General features: G+C 42.3%; 2 protein-coding genes across 7 annotated transcripts in view; both read left to right on the top strand.

Moving 5' to 3' along the window:
• The window catches only part of BDP1 (B double prime 1, subunit of RNA polymerase III transcription initiation factor IIIB), an 80,031-nt gene extending 68,334 nt beyond the window's left edge, over positions 1 to 11,697 (top strand). For 3 of the 5 annotated variants that reach the window (XR_011425272.1, XM_070233541.1, XM_023618229.2), the window contains exons 36-39: positions 2,143 to 2,182; positions 3,051 to 3,318; positions 4,680 to 4,929; positions 8,983 to 11,697. Coding sequence is in view for 2 of the 5 variants with exons in the window: in XM_070233541.1 (XP_070089642.1) it covers positions 2,143 to 2,182; positions 3,051 to 3,318; positions 4,680 to 4,929; positions 8,983 to 9,114 (690 nt within the window). In the remaining 3 variants the exon portion in view is untranslated. The remainder of the gene's footprint in view (positions 1 to 2,142; positions 2,183 to 3,050; positions 3,319 to 4,679; positions 4,930 to 8,982) is intronic. The other 2 variants (XR_011425273.1, XR_011425271.1) reach the window with 1 other exon arrangement.
• Positions 11,698 to 17,957: 6,260 nt separating this feature from the next.
• The window catches only part of MCCC2 (methylcrotonyl-CoA carboxylase subunit 2), a 62,412-nt gene continuing 58,940 nt past the window's right edge, over positions 17,958 to 21,429 (top strand). The window contains exon 1 of one of the 2 annotated variants that reach the window (XM_023618227.2): positions 17,958 to 18,202. In XM_023618227.2, the coding sequence (XP_023473995.2) occupies positions 18,074 to 18,202 (129 nt within the window). In that variant the 5' untranslated portion in view covers positions 17,958 to 18,073. The remainder of the gene's footprint in view (positions 18,203 to 21,429) is intronic. The other variant, XM_023618228.2, reaches the window with a different exon arrangement.

Below are 21,429 nucleotides of genomic sequence, written 5' to 3'. Positions count from 1 at the left end.
CCTGCTGAGGAAGATTAGCCCTGAGCTAACATCTATTGCCAATCTTCCTTTTTCTGCTTGAGGAAGATTGGTCCTGAGCTAACATCTGTGCCAGTCTTCCTCTACTATGTGTGGGTCACTGCCAAAGCATGGCCCAACAAGTGGCATAGGTCTGCCCCTGGGATCCGAACCATGAACCTGGGCTGCCGAAGCAGAGTGTGTGGGACTTTTAGCCACTTGACCATGGGGCTGGCCCCCTGGTTAACTTGTATTATGATTTTTATTTTCTAAACTTTGTTTTCAGCATTTTAACAATAAAAAATTGCTCATGAAAAGTCAAAGTTATAGTTTTAAATTCTAGACTGCACACATACTTGCAGAGATTTTTGTGTGTGTGTATAGTCAGATTTATCAGACTTTTTATATGTGGCTTCTGGGGAGTGTGTTATACATTGAAAGTCTACTTGAGATTAAATATAAATTCTTCTAGTTAATATTATTGATTTGTTTAGAGTTTATTTAGGTGTTAGGAAGAGCGGAACCAACTTAGTTTTCCCCAGGTGGCTATGCCATTGTGTCAACACCGTTTATTGAAAATTCATCCTTTTAAAAATTCCACTTTTAGGGGCTGGCCTGGTGGCTAGTGGTTAAGTTTGCATGCTCTGCTTTGGTGTCACAGGGTTCGTGGGTTCAGATCCCGAGCATGGACCTGCACACTGCTCATCAAACCATGCTGTGGCGGTTTGATGAGCACACGTACAAAATAGAGGAAGACTGGTACAGATGTTAGCTCAGGGCCAATCTTCCTCACCAAAAAATAAATAAATAATCCACTTTTATTAGATATTAATTTCCCATATGTATTTGGGTCTATTCCTGAACCTTCTTTTCTTCTACCTTGATTCACGTATTTGTTCCAAAGCCATATCACACTGTCTTAATTGTTGTAGCTTTTAAGTGCTGTACTATCTTGAAGGGATGGCCTCACCCTCCCCTGCATACAATTTTCTTCTTTTTTCAAGTTTTTCCTAGTTGGTTATATGTTTTAAAGCTTATATTAATTTTAGAATTATCTTGTTCAGATCTTTGGGAAAAAACCCCGTGGTACTTGTATTAGCATCATATTAACTTGACAGATTAACAAGGGAAAATTGATGTCATAATTGTGATGTTGGATCTTCCTATCCAGAAGCATGGTATGTCTTTGCGTTTGTTTAAGTCTCTTCTTTTGTGTCTCTCAGTGGTATTTTAAGCTCTTCTTCATATGAATTCTGGCATATTTCTTATTAGATTATCCCTAAAATTTTGTCCTTTTTGTTGCTATTATCATTGAATTCTTTTCTATCTAGAGGGCTTACTGGATTCCTCTCATTTTGCAATAAATTTTCAGTTGGTTCTCTTGAATTTCTAAGTAAACAATCATATCATCTGCAAATATAGTTTTAATTCTTCTCATCTACTTTTTATACCTTTAATTTCTTTCTCTTTTCTAATTGTATTGGCTAATACAACTCAAGAAAAATGTCGGAAAATAGTCCTGCCAGTGGATATCTTTTTCTTATGCCTGACTTTAATGGGAATACTTCTAGTGTTTGAAAAGTGAGATGCTGGCTTTTGCATTGCAATTGTTATGTTTTTTGGTGTTAAGAAAACGTCTATTCAATTAAGAGTTTTTTCTAAGAATGAATGATTATGGGACACTTTTCGCACAAAGAGGGAATATTATTTTTCTCCTCAGTTCCGTTGAATTAATACCAGTAGATTTCGTAATGCTGAAGTATCTCTGCATTCCTGAAATAAATGCTGCTTGATCGTGATGTGTGTCTTTTGATGTGCTGCTGAATTGCGCTTGGAATATTTCATTTGATGTTTTTGCACTGATGTGAGACTGGTTAGTTGATATCAGTATTATGCTTGATTTATAAAAGGCTTTCTGTCTTCCTTCTTTTTTTATGAAAGCTTTCCCTCTGCTGCTGTGCTCTGGAACAGTTTAAATGACAGTAGTAGTGTCTTGAATGTTTGGTAGAATTCCCATAAGAGACGTCTGACCCTAGAGCTTTCGGTGGATACGTGCTTTTTTTATTTAAAAGGAAAGAAGGAAATAAAATTAATTTTATTTGATAAATGGATTTCTAAATTTTTTTGTAAATTTTCTTAAAACAGGTGTGTTCAAAGGAATTAATAAATGTTTTTGAGGAAACAGGTGAGTGAAATAAATTTTAATGTGATTGCATTTTGCTAAGTACTCCGATTGTTTTTGATGCTGCTTGTTCAAATTTGAGATTCAAGCAGAATCTTGCTCACTTTTCTCTAAGAATCATCCTTTTCTTATTAGAAATTTTCCCTGCTAAGATCTTGGATTTGACACTGGTAGCAATAAGAAGCTACTCTTCTCCTGTAATTAAGAGAAAACCGTGTGGCTACACAATTTCCTGTAAAAGCTCAGCACCTACATTCTAGGAAAATGGAGAGCTGAGGATAAAGGAGGTTTTTATGGTTCCTTAGCTTTGCCCTGAGATTAAAAAGTGATCACTCTTTCATTTTGTTAGTTGAAGAAATATTTGTGGAGAAAGATATTCTAGGTCAAAATATATTGATACAACTAGTTTGTATCTGAATGCAGAAGCTGTTACCATAGCTTTTAACCAGTTATAATATTTTTCTTTTTTTTTTTTGCTGAGGAAGATTCACCCTGAGCCAACATCTGTTGCCAGTCTTCCTCTTTTTCTTTTTTTGCTTGAGGAAGATTCGCCCTGACCTAACATCTGTGCCATCTTCCTCTGTTTTGTATGTGGGATGCCACCACAGCATGGTGCCAACGAGTGGTGTAGGTCCACGCCTGGGAACCGAACCTGGGCCGCTGAAGTGGAGCACGCCGAACTTAACCACTAGGCTATGGGGCCGGCCCCTATAATATTCTTAATAGTCCGGGTAACTCTACTAATTTATAATTTGGCTTGTGTGAGGGTAGGTTTATGATAGAATATCATGAGTTTTTTCTTTAAATATTGCAATTCAATAGGATATTAATCCCAGTATGTGTGCTTACCATTTGTTTTCTGCTTTTGAAGGGGAGCCTTTCAGGGGACAAGGTGTCTTCCCTCCTTCAGGAAGAACACACACAACTCCAGAACCTCAGAAGGAGCAACTTGAATCCGCTTTCCAGAGTCTAGAATCCAGATGCCTTGATAAAGTAACAGATACACATATCGAAAAGAACACACCTCAGATACCTCAGGCTGAGAGGACTGTGTCTGATAAGGACGAAGGAAGTTGTGCTGCTCCTAAGTCTGAACAGATGGACAGCATCGCATCATCTTCAAAAGCCCCGCTCTCTAGGTACTGTGAGAAGTCTTGGAGACGTGTCTCTCTTAGTGGGTAACTGTAGCCTGCAGGGAGCAGATGTGACCCGTGCACAGACGGAGTCCGGTGCTGAGGGTGGTGTGTGAACCTAGCCCTGCCAGTGGTGCAGAGGGGGCAGAGGGCCGCCAGGCCTGTCACAGGACTCTTTCAGACAAGTACACATTCCACATCACAAGAGCTTGACTGTAAGTGCTGAAACATCCACGTTTTGGGTAGAAAATCGTTAGAATTGAGTATTGCACGCTTTCTTTTCCAGATCGTCCATGGTTAGTTTTTTGATCATTATTTATTGCACCATTTAGTAGCTGCCAGTGCAGATGTGGAGGGTCTGAGGCATGGAGCTAACTTCAGAGATAGCTCTGGAAGTTGTTTTATTCAAGTCCCAGTACTGTGTGCATTTTTCTCCCTGTGGCATCCCAAAGAGGCAAACCATGGCACTTCCCTGTAAGAGCACGTGTAGGGTTTAAGCCCACAGACAGCTTCTGCCGCGTTACTCTCCTCATGCTCTGGAAATGAGCCTTCTGGGTTTCGGATGACTCTTGTCTTGTCAGCAGCATACAGATTGTTAACGTGGTGGCGTGAGTTGACGAGTAGAGGACACGTACTAGCCTCCACCAGGAGAAGGGGGAGGACGCATATAGCTTGAAACGGCATGTTTAGTGAATCTGTTTTTCTTATTTTCTTACAGAGAATAAAGCTCAGTGATACCTTTCCTGGCCCTTAGAGATGTGCTGAAAACAGAATGAGGGAAGCATCAGCGGGGTTTGGGTTAAAAGTGGTTGAGAGGCAGTGTTCTGGAACCAGGAAACTGTTTTTGTAAAAGATCACATAGGATATATTTTAGGTTTTGTGGGCCATGCGGTCTCTGTTCTGGTTGCTCAGCTCTGCGTTTGTAGTGCGGAAGCAGCCATTGATGTAAACTGCGCAGCTGTGTCCCAGCACCACTTGTTTATGGAACCAGGTGGGCCGCGTTTGCCCGTGGACCATCGTGTGATCCTGCTCCAGAGCCTTGCTGCTCAGCGTGTGGTCCTGGGGCCAGCAGCATGGACATCATTTGGGAACTCATTAAAATACAGAACTCAGGCCCCAGCCCTACCCACCCCGTCAGAGCTTCATTTCAATAAGCTCCCCAGGTGATGTTTGTGCACTTTCCTGCTCTAGAGTGAGCTGTTTCTTTGTCGCAGACGTGTCATGGCAGAGCGGTCTCACTGCTTAGTGGATGTGCCGACACCACTCGTGTGGTGTCATGCGTGCCATCCAGCTTTCCTGTAAAGGCGCTGGTGTTAAGAATGTGTCCTCCTGGGTGCTCTCGGACACCTTTTTGTTTGTCTTTCTAGACCTGGCAGGAGACCCCTGGGATTTTTGTCCTTAATATGTTCGAAGAATGGCCTGGAGTCTGATGAGCCTTCTCAGGTTCATAGTAAGAAACGCTTAAAACCTCTGATACCTGTGTCAAGACAGAGTTTGAAAAGATCAAATCCACCCAGTGAAGGCCAGAAAAAAATTCAGGAGTCCTCTGCTCTGCTTCCATCTCCAAAGGTTGTGGTTGATACTCAGTCTGAGAACACTGGCGGTTCAGCAGCTCAGGTACGTGGCAACCACTGGGTTTCACTGTTTGTATAGAACAGGTTGGTATCAGACTCAACTAGGAAAAGCGTGGCAGTTGTTTTCACTTGATGTCAGAAGTTACTGCAGAGCAACTCCTGTCCGTCTCCTCCCGTTGTACCCACTGCCCTGGAAGGAGAGGTGTTGAATTAGGAGATGACAGCTCTTCCACACACAGCCAGTGAGCGAGCTGTAAAGGGACGCCTAATTGCCGTTCCTTTACTGCGAAGGCCCCCGGACCCATGGAGACAAAACAAAGCAGGGCTCGCCTTGTATGTGCCGTAGGAGAAGCCCCCTGGCACCCACGAGGATCCAAGGAACAGGAAGACGAGAGTGTGCACGTTTCAGTTCTGTGTTCGAAGCTGTCCACATGGCAAGTACTGGGCTGTGAAAATCTCTGAACCTGGATCACAGGCTTTGGCACAATGTTGGGATGACTTGAGATCCCAGCAGAGGAACGGCTAGTGACCATCTGTGGGCCAGCGTGAGCTCAGAGGAAGGCATGCTTTGTAAAGAACGTCTTCACATTTTTTAAATTTTACGTTATTTCCTAGAGTAATTTTCTGGAACCGGGGTAGTACAAGTCTTTACTACAGTTGCGGGTGACTCTGGGGAGCACTTATCATCCCCGCTGGGGGGCCAGGCCGGGCGCTCACACCCCTGGCAGCGCTAGGAAGCAGCTCTTCTAAGAAATGTTTTTTCTTATTTAATATAATGGTAGGGAGTTGGAAAGGTCATCCATTTGTTTAACTTACATTTCTTTACTTACTAGTGACTTGGTTTTTCCCATATATTTACCAGATTTTCTCTTTCTTTTTTCTTTTTTGTTCCTACCCTTTGCTGATTTATAGCTTTTGGGATCTTAGTGATTTTCTTACCAGTTTGTGTGAGATCTTTGTGTATGTAAAAAGCCATGTACCTTTTAGCTCTTTGCTGCAAGTAGTTTTTTCCAAGTTTATTTACTTTTAAAAATTCTGAATATACATAAGTTTTAAATGTTTAGTCAAATTCATTACTTCTTTCTTTGCTTTTTAAACTTCTTTTATAGGAAGTTTTTCTTGAGGTATAAAATCTTCAGTAATGAGTTTTAAAACTTTAACTCTATTCATGGTTATTGACTTTGATCTATAATGTGAAGCAAGAATCTAAACTAAATGTTACCTCAAATTGCTCTTTTATTTATCTTTTTGAGTAAGTAATATATTCCACGTTTTAAAATTTATAATCTACAAAAACAAACAAGAGTACAGTAAAAAGTTTCCCACCTCTGTCCTTTAGCTTCCTAGTTTTCCTTTCCTACAGATACATGGTATTATCAGTTTGGGGTTTACTTTTCCAGAGATATTTGCATATATACAAGTATAAACATTTTTCTTCTTCTTCTTCTTTTGGTCAGGAAGATTTTTGCTGAGCTAGCATCCATTGCCAATCTTCCTCTTTTGAGGAAGATTAACCCTGAGTTAACATCTGTGCCAATCTTCCTCTGTTTTTTGCATGTGGGATGCTTCCACAGCATGGCTGATGAGTGGAGTAGGTCCATGCCAGGGATCTGAACCTATGAACCCCGGCTGCCAAACTGGAGTGCACAGAACTTTAACTGCTTGGCCACAGGGCCAGCCCCCCATTTTTCTTTGTTTTGCAGAAATAATAGCATACTGTTCTCTTCCTTGCTTTTTTCACCTAACAGTATATCTTGGAGATCTTTGCAGAACCACAGATAAAGATCTTCTTCCTTCTCCATCTTGCTCTCTTCTTAATTTAAACTTTTTATTTTGAGATAATTGTAGATTCACCTGCAGTTGTAAAAAAGCAATACAGAGAGATCCCACGTACCCTTTATCCAGCTTTCCCCGATGGTGACGTCTTGCAAAACTATAGTTCAGTGTCATAAGCAGGATATTGACATTGCAGCAGTCAAGATCTAGAACATTCCATCACCACAGGAAGCCTTTCACTCACAGACCCTCTTCCCTCCCACCCCATGGTGTCCTTGACGTCTGTCAGTCTCTTCTTCATTAAGTTTGTCATTCCAAGAATGTTTGCCAGTGGAGTCTTCTGTACAGTGTGTGAATGGAACCCTACACTTGAAATTGGCTTCTTTTCGCCTGGCGTGGCTCCCTACAGAGTCATCCAGATGGTTCTGTGTCAGTAGCTTGTTCCTTTCATTGTGAGTGGTGTTATGTAGTATGGGTGTGCCAGTTTTGTTTATTCATTTACCCACTGAAGGACATCTGGGTTGTTTTCACTTTGGGCTGTTATGAACAAACATTGGTCTTCTGATTTTTGTGTGGACATAAGTTTCCATTTTTAGGAATAAGTGCCCAAGAGTGCCCTCTGTGTTTTTAATGACTACGTAATACTCCACTGGTTGGACATACTGTAGAGTGCTACTGGTCTCACACTGGTGGGCATTTAGGGTGTTCCTGTTTATTTGCTATTTCAAACAGTGTGGTAATAGCCAACTTATAAAATGGGCCACTTTGCACATTTATCTGTAGGTTAAATTCCTACAAGTAGAATTGCTGGTCAGAAGGAATGATGATTCCGTTGACAGTTCCTGGCTGTCCTCCGCAGGGACTGTGCGGCTGCTGTTCTGATCCGCGGCAGAGTAGGAGAATGCCTTTCCTCACATCCGCACTTGTCAAATGTTTCCACTTGCACATTCTTCATAGATTTAATGAGCACGTTTGAGTGAGGTTGAGCATCTGCTCCTGGATGTGAATCATTTATGCTTTTGCTGTGAAGCATCTGTTCCTATCATTTGACTTTTTAAAAATGAGGTTATTAATCTTTTCCATATTGGTTTGTAGAAGCTCTTACTATATTAAAGAAAACCCTTTGTGATATAGATTGCAAATATCTTTTTTTCTCTATCATTTGTCTTTTGGTTTTGCATATGGTGGTTCTTGCAATGCATTTTTTATATTTACATAGATGAATTTATCCGTCTTTTCTTTTATGACTTTCATGTTATTTAGACTCCCTGTCCCCCATTCTAGGATTATGAAAGTGGTTTCCCCCGGCGTTTTATAGTAGATATTTTTAAAATGTTTTTACATTGAAATCTTTTTTTTTTTTTTTGTGAGGAAGATTGGCTCTGAGCAAACATCTGTTGCCAATTTTACTCTTTTTGCTTGAGGAAGATTGTTGCTGAGCTAACATCTGTGCCAATCTTCCTCTGTTTTTTGTGGAATGCTGCCACAGTGTGGCTTGATGAGCAGTGCTAGGTCTGCACCTGGGATCCAAACCTGCAAACCCTGGGCCACCAAAGTGGAGTGTGTAAACTTAACCACTATGCCACGGGGCCAGTCCCATACGTTTAAATCTTTTGATCCATCTAGAATTTATTTTGGTGAGGTATAGGTCTGAGTGATTTTTCCTGAGATGGTTATACAGTTGTCCAGTGTCATTTATTGAATAATCCAACTTTTCTCATTTGTTTGGGAAATGTCATTTTTATCAGATACTAAATTTCCATCCATGTGTGTTGGGGATGTTTCTAATCTCCTGTTTCGTTGGTGTATCTGTCTGTTCCTGTGCCAATACCATGCTGTCTTAAGTTTTTATAGGCTTAACTCTGCTGGTGTTTGATAGGATTGCTTTGATTGGGTATGTTTCCTTTGAGTACTGTTCTGTGTCGTGGGTCAGTCTGTTCTTATGCTGGTTATTAACATGTTTTCATTATAGACTTAATGTCATGTTTTTCTATATTATTAAAATTTTTTCATGGAAATTAGGGTGAAGTAATGGATCATGTATACACTGTAACTTAGTTCTGTCTAGAGTTGAATATTTGTTGATTCCAATTTTATTATAACTAATGCTATAAAGTTTATCTTATTCATAAAACTCTTACTATATTTAGAATTATTTCCTTAATATAACAGCATAGAAATGAAAATATTGGGTCAGTGAGTATGAACATATTTAAAGTTACTGGTATTTATTGCTATATTGATTTTCAAATATCAATTTATACTACCACTATCAATCTATAAATGTTATATCACATACTTATTTTTATTACCTTCTTAGGTTTCTTGTGATCACCCGTTGCCCAAAGAAGAAGGTAAAAGTGTCCGAAACCGAGCACCTGAAGGGGAGCCAACCACAGTCTCTGAGTATTTCTTTAGTGATATCTTTATCGAAGTGGATGAAACAGAATAAAAGTTTTTTTTTTAAGTCTAGGATTTCCAAAGTCAGTTATATCAACAAAGCAGTATATACAACAAAGAACCCCGGCTCTTTTTCTCTAGATTGATTTTGAATATTTAATAAGCTTGACTTGAAGTTTTATCATCAGTGGAAAACATTGCTGAGATTCCTTTCATTCTGATTTATTCCGCATTCTGGAGACACCAAGCAGGTAAACGTGCTTTCTCAGACAGAAACAGCAGCTCTTGTTTACATGCTGGCTCTGCAGTGTCCAGCACATGTGGACATTTTGAAATATTGTGGATAACGTCTCTGTGTGAATGAATACCCATCGCAGTGCTGACGTGTTTGGAGGTGGAGTGTCCGGGACATTTAGCCAACTTCATCTGTGCAGGTTTTTCTGTTTGTTTGGGTTGGTTTTGGGTGATGAAGGCCTTCTCCATAGCCTCTCGGTGCATGAAAGCAGATTGTGAAGCTCCATGTCTGTACGGTAAATGGTGACACCTTCTCCAGTATCAGCTGTCTGACTGACTGAAAATAGGTATTTTTCTAATTCGTGTTGATGGAACATTAGTCCTAATTTGAAGAACTAGTATTTAAATTTATTATTTATAAAGACAAAACGTCAAAAAGCTTATTTATTTTTAAATTTTTATTTAAAAGAATATTCAGTTTTAATTATTTTCACCCCTCAGATTATGGGTAAAGAAGGCATTAACAAATTTATGTTTGTCTCCTTTCCCTCTTTAATTTTAAAGATATTTAAAGTGATATAACTAAAAGTGTTTGGATAGTGTATATGCTTTGAATACATTTTTTTCTCATTCTTTAGTATATTGATTTTGTACTGTGAAGTTTTTGTTTTTGTTTCTTGCATAATCTCAGGATTTGTATGGGAAAAAACCCTTTAACTTCATTTATGAGGCAGATTTCCATACAAAACTCAATCTCCTGTACACACACATACAGTTGCGCGCACACATTCCTCTTTTTAAAAAACAATTTCTTGATAGTTGTTTCCCCCATTAACTTCTGCTTAAGGAACGCTTAGGCCTTTAAGCTTAGAACATAATTGTGATGTTAAAAACAGAAAATAAGATAGCAATAAGACTTTAAGTCAGTGATCATCATCAACATGAATTTGAGTTATTTTTAATTTCAAGATTTTGTGATTTACTAGGTGATTCTGTTATCCACCCAAGCAAATCTTTAGTTGTTCAAATTAAACTTCTCAAAGAGCAGGTTTATTCTTTTATTGGAAACCCTCCTGGGTTGATAATACATTAGATCAGGAGTCAGAAACATTTTATGCAAAATATTTTTGAGTGTGTGGGCCAGAAGGCCTCTGTGGCAATTACCCAGTTGTGCCATTTCAGTGTGGAAACAGGCACACGTAGTTCAATGGTAGATGTGGCTAGATTGGGCTTTTAGTCTGATCCCTACGTTGGACAGTAATGTTCTTACCTTCAGGTGCTGACATCTTTATCTGTGAGATATTTGTCATTGAAGTTATGCGTTGTGCCTAACAAAACTGTTGATTGCATTATGAAATGATCACTATTTTAATTGGGAAGATATTTTAAAAGTCTAGATAATTATATTTGTATGTTGAAAAAATTGGTGGCCGGTTTTCAAGTTCATTGGTAAAACAGGATGTGACTTGGCAAGTCTAACAGTAATCCTACTTTATTAAAACAGTTGACATTATAGCCTTTCTCACTCATTGCCCTACAGTGAAACTTACAGTGTAACTTTTTGTCATAAAGGAGGATCTGTGAACCTGAGTGGAAATTCTCTATAGGTATGCATTTATTTATTTTGTGTGATTAATGTGTCACAAAAATCATGGTAGTAAATCACATTGCTATTTTAATGCCCTGTTTTTATAAATTTTTTAAAATCCCATATTCTAAAAAGGTTTCTTTCACTTAATTAATGTTAGTTTGGATGTTAGGCTACCACAGTCAAACTATTATTTTATCCCTTGTATAATACTTATTTTTTAACTTTGTTAACATCCGTCTCTTGCACATCTACAACAAATTAACTTTATGGAAGGTGTAACTTCTTACTGTATAAAGAATCATGTTATCTTTGGGCAGTCGTTGCATTCGAGAATCAAGTCAGCCAGATAAATTATCTTACTGTTGTATCCTTAAAACTAACCTTGGAAAAAGAGAAACTTAATCACTGTATTTACCTTACAAGGTGGAGAGACCTGTTCACACCTGTGTTTAATCTGATTCATGTAAAGATGATGTTGTGACGAATTTGCAGTATATAAATCTTTAAGGAGATATGATTAAAGGTCTTTATTTTTTCTTGGCTTTTCCTCCTGAACACTTACGTCTTAGCAAGTCATCAACATAATGGTTTAAAAGCCTAATTGTTGGTAAATGATTGAGGCACAGATAGAACTATGAATATCCACTGTTTACCACCATGTTATTTGAAATAGAAGTGACCATGTATACTCTCTTGCTTGAAGAAGTCTGACGAAAAAGCAGTATCTGTCATTTGTAAATTTTCTTGTTCTAAAGAAAGCAGTTATGTTCTATAGATATAAATTATGTAAATAAAAGTTATTTTATACTATTTCTGTTGTGCTGTTTCTTTTCAAATGAACTTAATAAAGACATTGGTGTTTAGCTAACCGAAACTAGTCAGTTTTTCAACTACAGCTTATACTTTGTCTCTTCCATAAAAATACAACTGGAGGAATTACCCTTTTCTTACATGCATGCTGTGAAGAATATTTTCTGATCTTGCAGAAATAAAGAAGAGACTTCCTCCCACATTTGGGATGTCAAGAGTTGCTTACTTTTTTGTTTTTTGCTCCTTCTATAATGAGCTTTTAGATGTAAGAACTCAATCTCTTCTCCTCCTTTCCCCCCACGTTTTCTGTGTAGAGGAAGACACATGGGAAACTTCAGTCCTGGACATAATGCAAACCCGCGCTTCTCAAGTGGGCACTGGCAAAGTCTCAATTGGCCCAAAAATTTAGCTGAGAGAAATATTAACTTTCCTAAAGTGTAGTCTAGCCATTTCTCCAGACAGACAAAATTTTTGTCTTGGATTTTGTCAGATCGTCCAAGAGCTATGCACGTGGGCTACGTTGTTTTGTCTGTTCATGTTCAGGCACATTATGTGAAGCAGTCCAAAAGCCTAAAGAAATGATTTTTACTGTAATGATGTAGACTGCATTATATCATCCAATGTCCTATTTACAGGTATCTCTAGGAGATATTTCTCTTTGGCTTCAGTGCCAGGAGTAATTCGGCTTCTGGTCCCCTGGTCTGACTTTTTTATGTGGGCTGTGTGAATCCTTGTGTTGTTTTCTTTTGCAATGGAAAGCTAAATTTGAGGCTAACCTGTAGCAAGGTAAAATACTTCGTATCACACACTTTGTGTACTAAACGCACTCTGACTTTATCTTTTAACCCTCATTTCCCCCTGCCCACATTTCTTAAAACCTGTCACTTTTTCAAAACAACAAGCTACCAAGCTACCATTTATTCTCCTGGCACTGTACTAACCTCTTAATATGCATTGTTTCATGCTTTAAAAAATTATTACACATGGCTTAAAAAGTGAAATAGTGCTAGATGGTTTCAAATGAGCTGTTTCTTCTGGTACCTATTTCTAAGTATAATTATTCTGTTATCTCTTGTTTACAAATGTTAGACATTGTCAACTGACTTTTTGTTACAGTACATAAGAATTTTAGCTGTCTTAGAACTCTCCTCCCCACTTCCCTCCTGCTTTCTCCGAATATGTTAATCACAATTTAGGGTTTATCCATGTTTAGTATTTTCGTTGTAATTATTCATTCCTGTACCACGTAATGTACTCAGATGACATTTCCTTTCTGGTACAACTTTTGTTTTTCTTTGAGTTAATAATTGTTTCACTTTTTCATTTCCTTTGGGTTTTGTTTGCTTTTGAACCTGTGACTTAACTTTCCATACCCTCCAGCAAGTCTGTAAAATGCCTCTGCTTCTAGTTTTTCACATGATCAAACTGTCAGATAACCTGTTTACTTCATTTTTTCCTGGAAAACTTTCTGGAGCTCTTTCTTCCTGCTTTAAGCTGGACTCGTGGCTTCATGGGTCTCTGTGTGCAGTACAGCTGTCATCCTAGACTTCCCTGTGCCATGGCTTTGTGAATTCCCTACCCCACTTTCCTGGTTTGCATTCCCTGTTTCTGGAGCCCATGGCGTTGTCTTTCTTGGTCTGTTTTGGAGAAGCACATCTTCCTCTGTTTCCTGCAAAACTGAGCATGGATGACGACATTACTTGAGTCTTTACATGTTTGAAGGTGTCTATTTTACCCTCTCACTTAGTTGGGCTGTGAATAGATTCTTGAATAATTTGAAAATAATTTTCACTTCATTTCGAAGGCGTGCTCCGTTGTCTTCCTGTTTTCAGTATTTAAAAATTTGGTTCCATTGTGGTTTCTTGCCTTGGAATGTGGCCTATTTCCGAGTTTTCTGACACTGGGCGCTCTGCACCGCAATGAGCCTTGCTGTCAGCCTGCCCACTTTCCTGCCTCACATTTTTGCTCCTGGCACTTCATGGGCCTTTTCAGTATGGACACTCCTCTCCTTCCCTCTGGGAAGTGTGCTCAGATTATTGCTTTGACAGTTCCCTCCCTTCGTTCCCACTGTTCTCGTATCCAGAATTCCTAGTAATCCGGTTTTCTGCCTCTTTCACTGGTTCCCTAAGTTACTTTCTCTCCTGTTTTCCATTTCTTCCTTCCTCCCCTCTGTCCCTTCTTTTCTTCATTTTTATGGTGGTTTTGTTCCTTTTGGGAGGGAGATTTTCTCAATTTTGACTTCTATTGGGGGAAAATTCAAGTGTCTATTTCTTCAGAGAAGTGACTTTGTTCGTCACAAAATCGGAGGAGAGAAGGCCAAGATAGTCTTGATGCTTCTGATGAACAGATCTGCAGAATCAAGGCACAGAGTGTGAGCCATCAGGTAAACCACCGTCCTTTCACTTAGTTCATAACTTTGAGTCAACACGGCTTTCTACAATTAACATTTTTAAGGCATAAATTACATTTGATAAAATACACAAATCTCAAGTGCTCAGCATGAGTATCGACAGTCTACACCTGTGTAACCACCTGACAAAATGAATATACAGCGTTTCTGTCACCCCAGGAAGTTTCCTAAGCCCCTCACTCCCACCCACAGAGATAATATGATAATTTTCTATCTGTTTTTTCCTACTGCATGGATTCCAAATTTTGGCTATTTTGAATAAAGCTACTATAAATATTCTTAAATCTTTTTGTAGACATGTTCTTACTTCTCTTGTCTAAGTACCTAGGAGTGGTACATCTTTTGTTAGATTTATTTCGGAGTACTTGATGTTCTTTGATGCCATTATAAATGGTGTTTTTAAAATGCTTACTTTCCAATTGTTTATTGTTGGGACTTAGAAAAACAATGTTTTTGTGTTACAATTAAGATCTCACAAAGGTATTTTCTATAACCTCCATTCACATAGTCCTAAGGTTTCAAACCAGCCCTTGGAGCTATTAAAGCAACCTTTTCACTATTAAGAGAACACTACTTGTCCTTAGCAAACAGACTTAGAAACTCAATTATAATGAGAAGATACACAGGATAAGTATAAACAAGTAACTTAAATAAGTATAATATTAAGTATAAACTTAATGCCAGCTGGGAAATACTTGCTAACCTCTCATTTATCTAATAAATGTAATGGCCAGCACAGTATCTTGTGTCCTTAGAACATCTGTTTTCCCATCCTTTTAATAATTTCTCATAAAATGGTTAATTAAAGCTTGTAACCTCTGGTTTCGGTTACATTTTCTAACCAAGGTTTAAATTGGAAATGAGGCTTAAAATTTTATTTCCACATTTCCTTCCCTGCTACAGATTCTTTAAATTCTTGATATTTTTATTTCCAAAAGCTTTTCTTTTTATTTTTTCATAATCCTTTTCTTGTTCCACGGATGCAATATTTTTTCATTTCTCTAGGGATGTTATAGTTTCTTCTGTTCCTTGTACTGCTGGTTTCTTCTGAGGTTTTTTCGGTTTCCTCTCGGTGGTGGCAGGTATCTTTTTTTCATGTTGAAAGCTTTCCTCAAATGCCTGTTGATCCTTGGCTATCCACGCATATGTTAAAGTTTCTCAAAAGCTGATGGGGAGCTTGTACAAGCTTACTGGGGTGTAGATAGGACATGCCAATTATTTTCCAAGGAGCTTTTTCATTGGGAAACCTCAAATGTCACTCTGTAGATCTTCTCTGTGAAGAAGTAAGGTTTCTCTAGCCTCCTTCCTGTATAAGCCTGGTAGCCAACATTTTAGAACTAGGTGGGAAAAGGGAACTGGGAGAGGGGGTCTCTTTCATTTGGCCTCCGGACTTTCACTAAATCTGTCTTCTTTCAGTCTGGCACTTCACTCCTGCCTGGTGTCCCTAAATTTGGAACATCTCAGATTCAGTTTCTCCAGAGCATATATATCTCCTATCTCCTAGGCAAAGTAGGGGTGGAAACCTGGGATTCTAACTACTTCTTACACAGATTTTCAAGTAGTTCCGCTGTTTCTTGATGTCTACCGCCTCTCCCCATCCCCATTCATACCTTCCAATTCCTGTGCCTTACATGGATTTCTGGGAGGCAAGGTGATGTTACTTGTTTGTATCTTCCATTGCAAGCACTTAGATTTCAGCCTCCTTTATTCTGCTAAATTTATTATCCCTATTGTCTTCATATATCTCCTAGCTTAACTGATGGTGGTATATGAATTCTGTGTTCCTTTGTTGCTTTGGGATCATTTTTGAGAGAAGGAGGTAAAAACATCTTTATTTCCATTATAAAAGCTGAAGTATTCCCTTAAAAATTAAAATTAATAAAGAAAAATGTAAAATAAAAAGCAAATCTGAATACTATGAACAACTGTACACCAACAAATTGGATATCCTAGATGACATGGACAAATTCCTAGAAACACAAAACCTACCAAGACTACATCATGAAGAAATAGAAACCCTGAATATATCTATAACTAGCAAGAAGGCTGAATCAGTAACCAAAAAAATCTCCTGATGAAGGAAAGCCCTGCACCTGATGTCTTCACTAGTGAATTCTACCAGACATTTAAAGAACTAATACTAATCCTTCTCAAATTTTTCCAAAAAATTGAAGAGGAGGAATACTTCCTAACTCATTCTATGAGGGCAGCATTATCCTGATACCAAAGCCAGACAAAGACATTACAAGAAAAGAACCTACAGACCAACATCTTTTTGAACATAGATGCAAAATTCCTCAATAAAATACTGACACTGAATTCAGCAGCGTATTAAAAGGATTATACATCATGACCAAGTGGGGTTTATTCCTGGAAAGCAAGGATGGTTCAACACATGAGAATTGATCAATGTAATACATCACATTAACAGAACAAAGAAAAAAAAATCATCTCAATTGATGCATAAAAAGCATTTGACAAAATTCAACACTCTTTCATGATAAAAACACTCAATAAACTAGGAACAGAAGGAAACTACGTTAATATCATAAAAGCTATATGTGAAAAACCCACAGCATACATCATACTCAGTGGTGAAAGACTGAAAGCTTTTTCTCTTTGATCAGGAACAAGCAAGGATGTCCACTTTCAACACTTCTCTTCAATACAGTTCTGGAAGTTCTAGCCAGAGCAATTACGCAAGAATGAGAAATAAAAGTCATCCAAATTGGAAAGGAAGAAGTAAAATTACCTCTGTTTGCAGATGACATATTATATATAGAAAACCCTATTCCACACACAAAAAAACCCTGTTAGAACTAATAAACGACTTCAGCAAAGCAGCAGGATGCAAAGGCAACACACAAAAATCTGTCACATTTCTATACACTAATAATGAACAAGCTGAGAAGGAAATTACAGGTCAATACTCCCCACCGTGGTCAATGACTCCATGCAAGCCCTATAAAGATCCCAATGACGTTTTTTGCAGAAACAGAAAAACCCATCCTGAAATTAACATGGAATCTCAAGGGACCCTGCAGAGCCAAAAAAAAAAAAAAAACAATCTTGGAAAAGAACAAAGCTGGAGGACTCCCATTTACTGATTTCAGAACTTGGTACAGTAATCAGAACCACGTGGTGCTGGCATACAGGCGGACACAGATGCAAGGAACAGAACAGAGCCCAGAAGGGAACCTTGCACACGCGGTCCAGTGAGCCAAGACAATTCCACGCGGACAGGGCAGTCTTCTCAACAAGGGTGTTGGGAAAACTGGAGATCCACGTGCAAAAGAATGAAGCCGGACCCCTTCCTTAGACCGTACGAAAAGTTAACTCAGGACGGGGGGAAGACTTAGACGGACTAAGCAGGTCACTGCTTCTCCCGGTCCGGCGGGTGAGGGCCGCGAGGAAGCCCATCAGAATTGCCCCGAGCCGTGGCTCGCCACAATTGGCATCTGTATGTCCGCCCCCTCGTCTGCGGCGCCCCGTTCGGAGGGCGGCCCGGCCGGGTCCCGGGCCACAGAGGCCCGCCGGACGCCGAGGGGCGCACGGAGGGCGCGGGGCAGCCTGGACACCGCGCGTCCGGCTGCCTGCTCCCATAAGGAACAAGCTTCTGCAGCCACGCAACCCCCGCCTCAGGCGAAGAAAGACACAGCGCGCAGCCACGACCCGGGCCGGGCGGGACAGGGCGGGACAGGGCGGGACCGGCGCGGAGACGCGGGGCGGGCGACCACGCGGGAGTCGCTCCGCCCCGCGCCCCGCCGCGTACCTGGGCTCACGATGGGACCGGATCTCGCGGGGCCGGTCTCTGCCCTTTATTGGCTGAGCCCGGGGGCGTGGTAGGCAGCGCCGACCAATCAGGGGCGGCGCGCGCAGTCACGTGCCCGGCGGCCCGCGGCTGGTGGGTTGCGGGGCCGGAGAAGAGACGGGTCCCCGGGCGCCGCCGCCGCTGCAGCCGCCGCCATGGGGGCCGCGCTGAGGGGGGCCCTGCGGCCGTGCGCCCGCGCTGCCGTCCCCGGGCCGCGCGCCTACCACGGGGACCGGGTGTCCACGCTGGGCACGCGGCCGGACCCGGGCTCCGCTGTCTACCAGGTAGGCCGGAGCGCAGGGCCGGGCCGGGGCTGCGGTCTCCCGCCCGGCGGCGCGGCCTGGACGCACGGGGGCCGTGAGGTTCGAGCGGGAGCCGGGTCCGGACCACCTGGCGCCGGCGCTGGGCTCTGCGTCCTGGACGTCAGGCCTCTCCGGACGCGCCGCGCGTGGCCTCGGGGTCGTGGCGTCCGCGCCGTCTGCGCCCCGCGCTGACCCCGGGCCCCGGTCCGGTTGTTGCGGGAGCCCCGGCCTCGCGCAGCCGCCCCGGCCGTGCCCACCAGACCTCTGCCCGGAGCCGCTTGTGTTAGTAGCAAACTCTGATCGCACAGGATCTCTGAGTGGCCTTTCTTGAGACGGACCTCAGGGTCTGAGAAACATCTCACGGAGGGGGAGGGTTTCAGTCTGTCCCGCGGTTTCTAAGCCCAACAAGTAACGTTTAAACTGTGCAAGTAACTTTCAGAGAAGACGTTGTAAAGAGTTCCCGCCTTTGGGAAGACAAGGAAATTGAAAGAAAATCAGCAGGCTGAGACAGGAACAGTGTCCGCTGTGGAGCTCCCCCCATTCTGTACGTCTCCTGGGGTCAGGAGGGTGCGTGATGCAGAGACATCAAGTGGACACTGTGGTCCGGGCGCTGTGTTGGGTGTTTGGGTAGAGGTGTAGGACGGGAATCGCTGGCGAGGAAGATGGACAAGAAAGCAGGGAACCCTCGCGCCTTGTGGTGAGTGACGTCCAGCTGCAGGCGGGTTCCTTCCTCCAGCCAGCTTTTCAAGCTCGACGTCACTCACCACAAGGCACCGGTCTAGTATTTCACGTCTGTTAAAACCTAACAAACAGCATGTTTCCGTAGGGGGAAAGAGCTGGAGGGAGATGCGCCGCGGTGTTCGGCGGGCAGAGGTGGCTGTGTCGCATATCGGCTTAAGAGCAAGGTTCTGGAGCTGGTGAGCTGGGTGTAGACCCTGGCTCTGCTGCTTGTTAGCGCGTGCCCTTGGGCTGGTTCCTCGGCCTTGCTGTGCCTCGGTTACCTCAGCTGTGCAATGCATTAATAACTGTGCGTGTCTCAGAGTTACCAGGACAGTTAGGGACTGCTCAGGACTGCCTGGTGTAGAATAAGCCTGCAAGAAATATCGGCTCTGGCCGCTTCTTCCTCCTTTGCTCGAGGTCATCTCACCGTCTCTCGCGGTGCAGCGGACGGCCTCAGGATCTCACTGTCCGAAAGAACAAATACTGTCTTCTGCTCTTGGATCCGTGTGTGGCCGAGGCCGTTCTGCTGTAGGCAGTGTGTCTGATCCGGGTCTGCTCCACTTGTCTGGTTGCAGGACGCAGACTGAGGGGCAATGGCCACTGGGGGCGGAAAGCTGGGGTACAAGAGGAGGGGAGCAAACACGTTGTCCCTCTTAAACCCTCTGCTTGCCCTTGGTGCACTGTCATTTTTGTCCACATTCCCCTGGTCGAAACAAGTAATATGGACAGACTTACAGACTGTGGGGTGGGGAAGTATAAGTTCACAGTGAACCTTGGCAAGGATGGGAGGGAAGGGAGAATTTTGAACAAGTAATGCAGTCTACCTCTTGGGCTAAGTTGGCTGCTTAAGCTCCAGCTATTATGGCTGAGTTTCCGGCTACAAAGTAGGAGGAAGAGTGAGTAGGCAAAAGGACACCCCCACTTGCTTGTCTTCTTCCTTTTTTTTTTTTTTTTCTTTTGCTGAAGAAGATTAGCCCTGAGCTAACATCTGTGCCAGTTTTCCTCTACTTTATATATGGGTTGCTGCCATAGCATGGCTGACAAGTGATGTAGGTCCGCGCCTGGGATCTGAACTTGCAAACCTGGGCTGCCGAAGCAGAGTGCGCCAAACTTCACCACTAGGCCATTGGGCCAGTCCCCCTGTTTGTCCTTTTTTTAAGGAGCATTTCTGGAAGTCATACCTAACAACTTCTGCCTGTGTTTCATTGGTTAGAATTTAGTCACATGGCTACACCTGTCTTCAGAAGGATGCAGGGATGTGTTACTTTTCCAGCTGGGCGTGTTGCCACCTTGAATAAGATTGGGCTTTGGTCCTCAAGGAAGGCGGGAGGAATGGCTGTGGATAAGCAGATGACAGTGTGTGGCGCAGAGATAAACAGCATGGAGAGAGTGGGGGTGTCCTCCTCAAGTTACGTTGGCTGTTACGTTCATCTCCTGGGACCTCCAGCTGCAGCTAGGAAACTTGATGCAAACAGTCACAAACAGGGAGTAAGAGATGCAGCCCCGCCCTGGAGGGAGATGGGACGTGGGGCCCGGCCGCTCCTCTTCCTCTCCCCGGTTCCCCTGGTCACCCACGTTAGACACCGATACGCAGGGCTGCCTTCCCCTCCCAGCGCCAGTGGCTTCAGGAGCCTTGGCCGTTAGTGACAGTCCCTTTATTTCTTGCCTGGGAGGCTGGCGTAGCTGGGGTAAAGCTCCTTGTGGAACCAGCTGTGGCTTTGATGACGATGTTCTCACCTGGGCGGGTCACTGGCTGCAGGGCGTGTCCCTCTGGTTTGGCTGGGCTTTAGTGAGGGTTACTTGTTTCTCTGTGTGCATTTCATCAGCTCTGAACTTTGGTGCCTGTGGTTGGCGGAGCTGGCAGAAGACCAGGAGGTGGAACACAGGTGGAGGGAGGTCAGCCGGATCGGGACGAGCTGGGGCGACAGAAAATGAAAGGCACCCAGCGTCCTGTCAGCCTCTGCGTCTGCAGGGGAAGAAGCACTTGTTGAAGGAGACCGCGGGAGAAATCTGTGGGACAAACAGAAATTTCAAGACAAAAAAGATGGGAGAACTTAGGAAGCATTTCAGCCGATTGTGGCTATATAGACCGTGCGTAGGATCCTATTCAAAGAAGCAGAGTGTAGACAACAAATCTGTCTGGCATTGGGGAGATGTCTTCACTAATTGGATGTTTGATGATATTAACAGGTTGTTGATATGTGATGATGGTCCTTGTCTTTTGGAGATTTGGAAATATCTAGGGTTTTCTTCAGAATTATTCAGGATGGGGCATAAAGGAAACAGTTAAGTACCTTGGGTACATTTCTTTATACTAGTCTTTCTGTTTCTGTATATCTTTGAAAATTTCCATGGAAGAGTCAACAACAGGGACAACAACCCGCACCGAAGGGGAGCTGACGTGCTAGGGATAAACTCTGAGTTTCAGACATAATTAGCTGCCTAAGTGTTGTTGTAAAGTAATGTTCTGATCAAACAAAATCTACGGT

Source organism: Equus caballus, chromosome 14 (genome assembly GCF_041296265.1).
Source record: "Equus caballus isolate H_3958 breed thoroughbred chromosome 14, TB-T2T, whole genome shotgun sequence".
NCBI lineage: Eukaryota > Metazoa > Chordata > Mammalia > Perissodactyla > Equidae > Equus > Equus caballus.
This window is presented reverse-complemented; position numbering and strand designations above follow the sequence as displayed.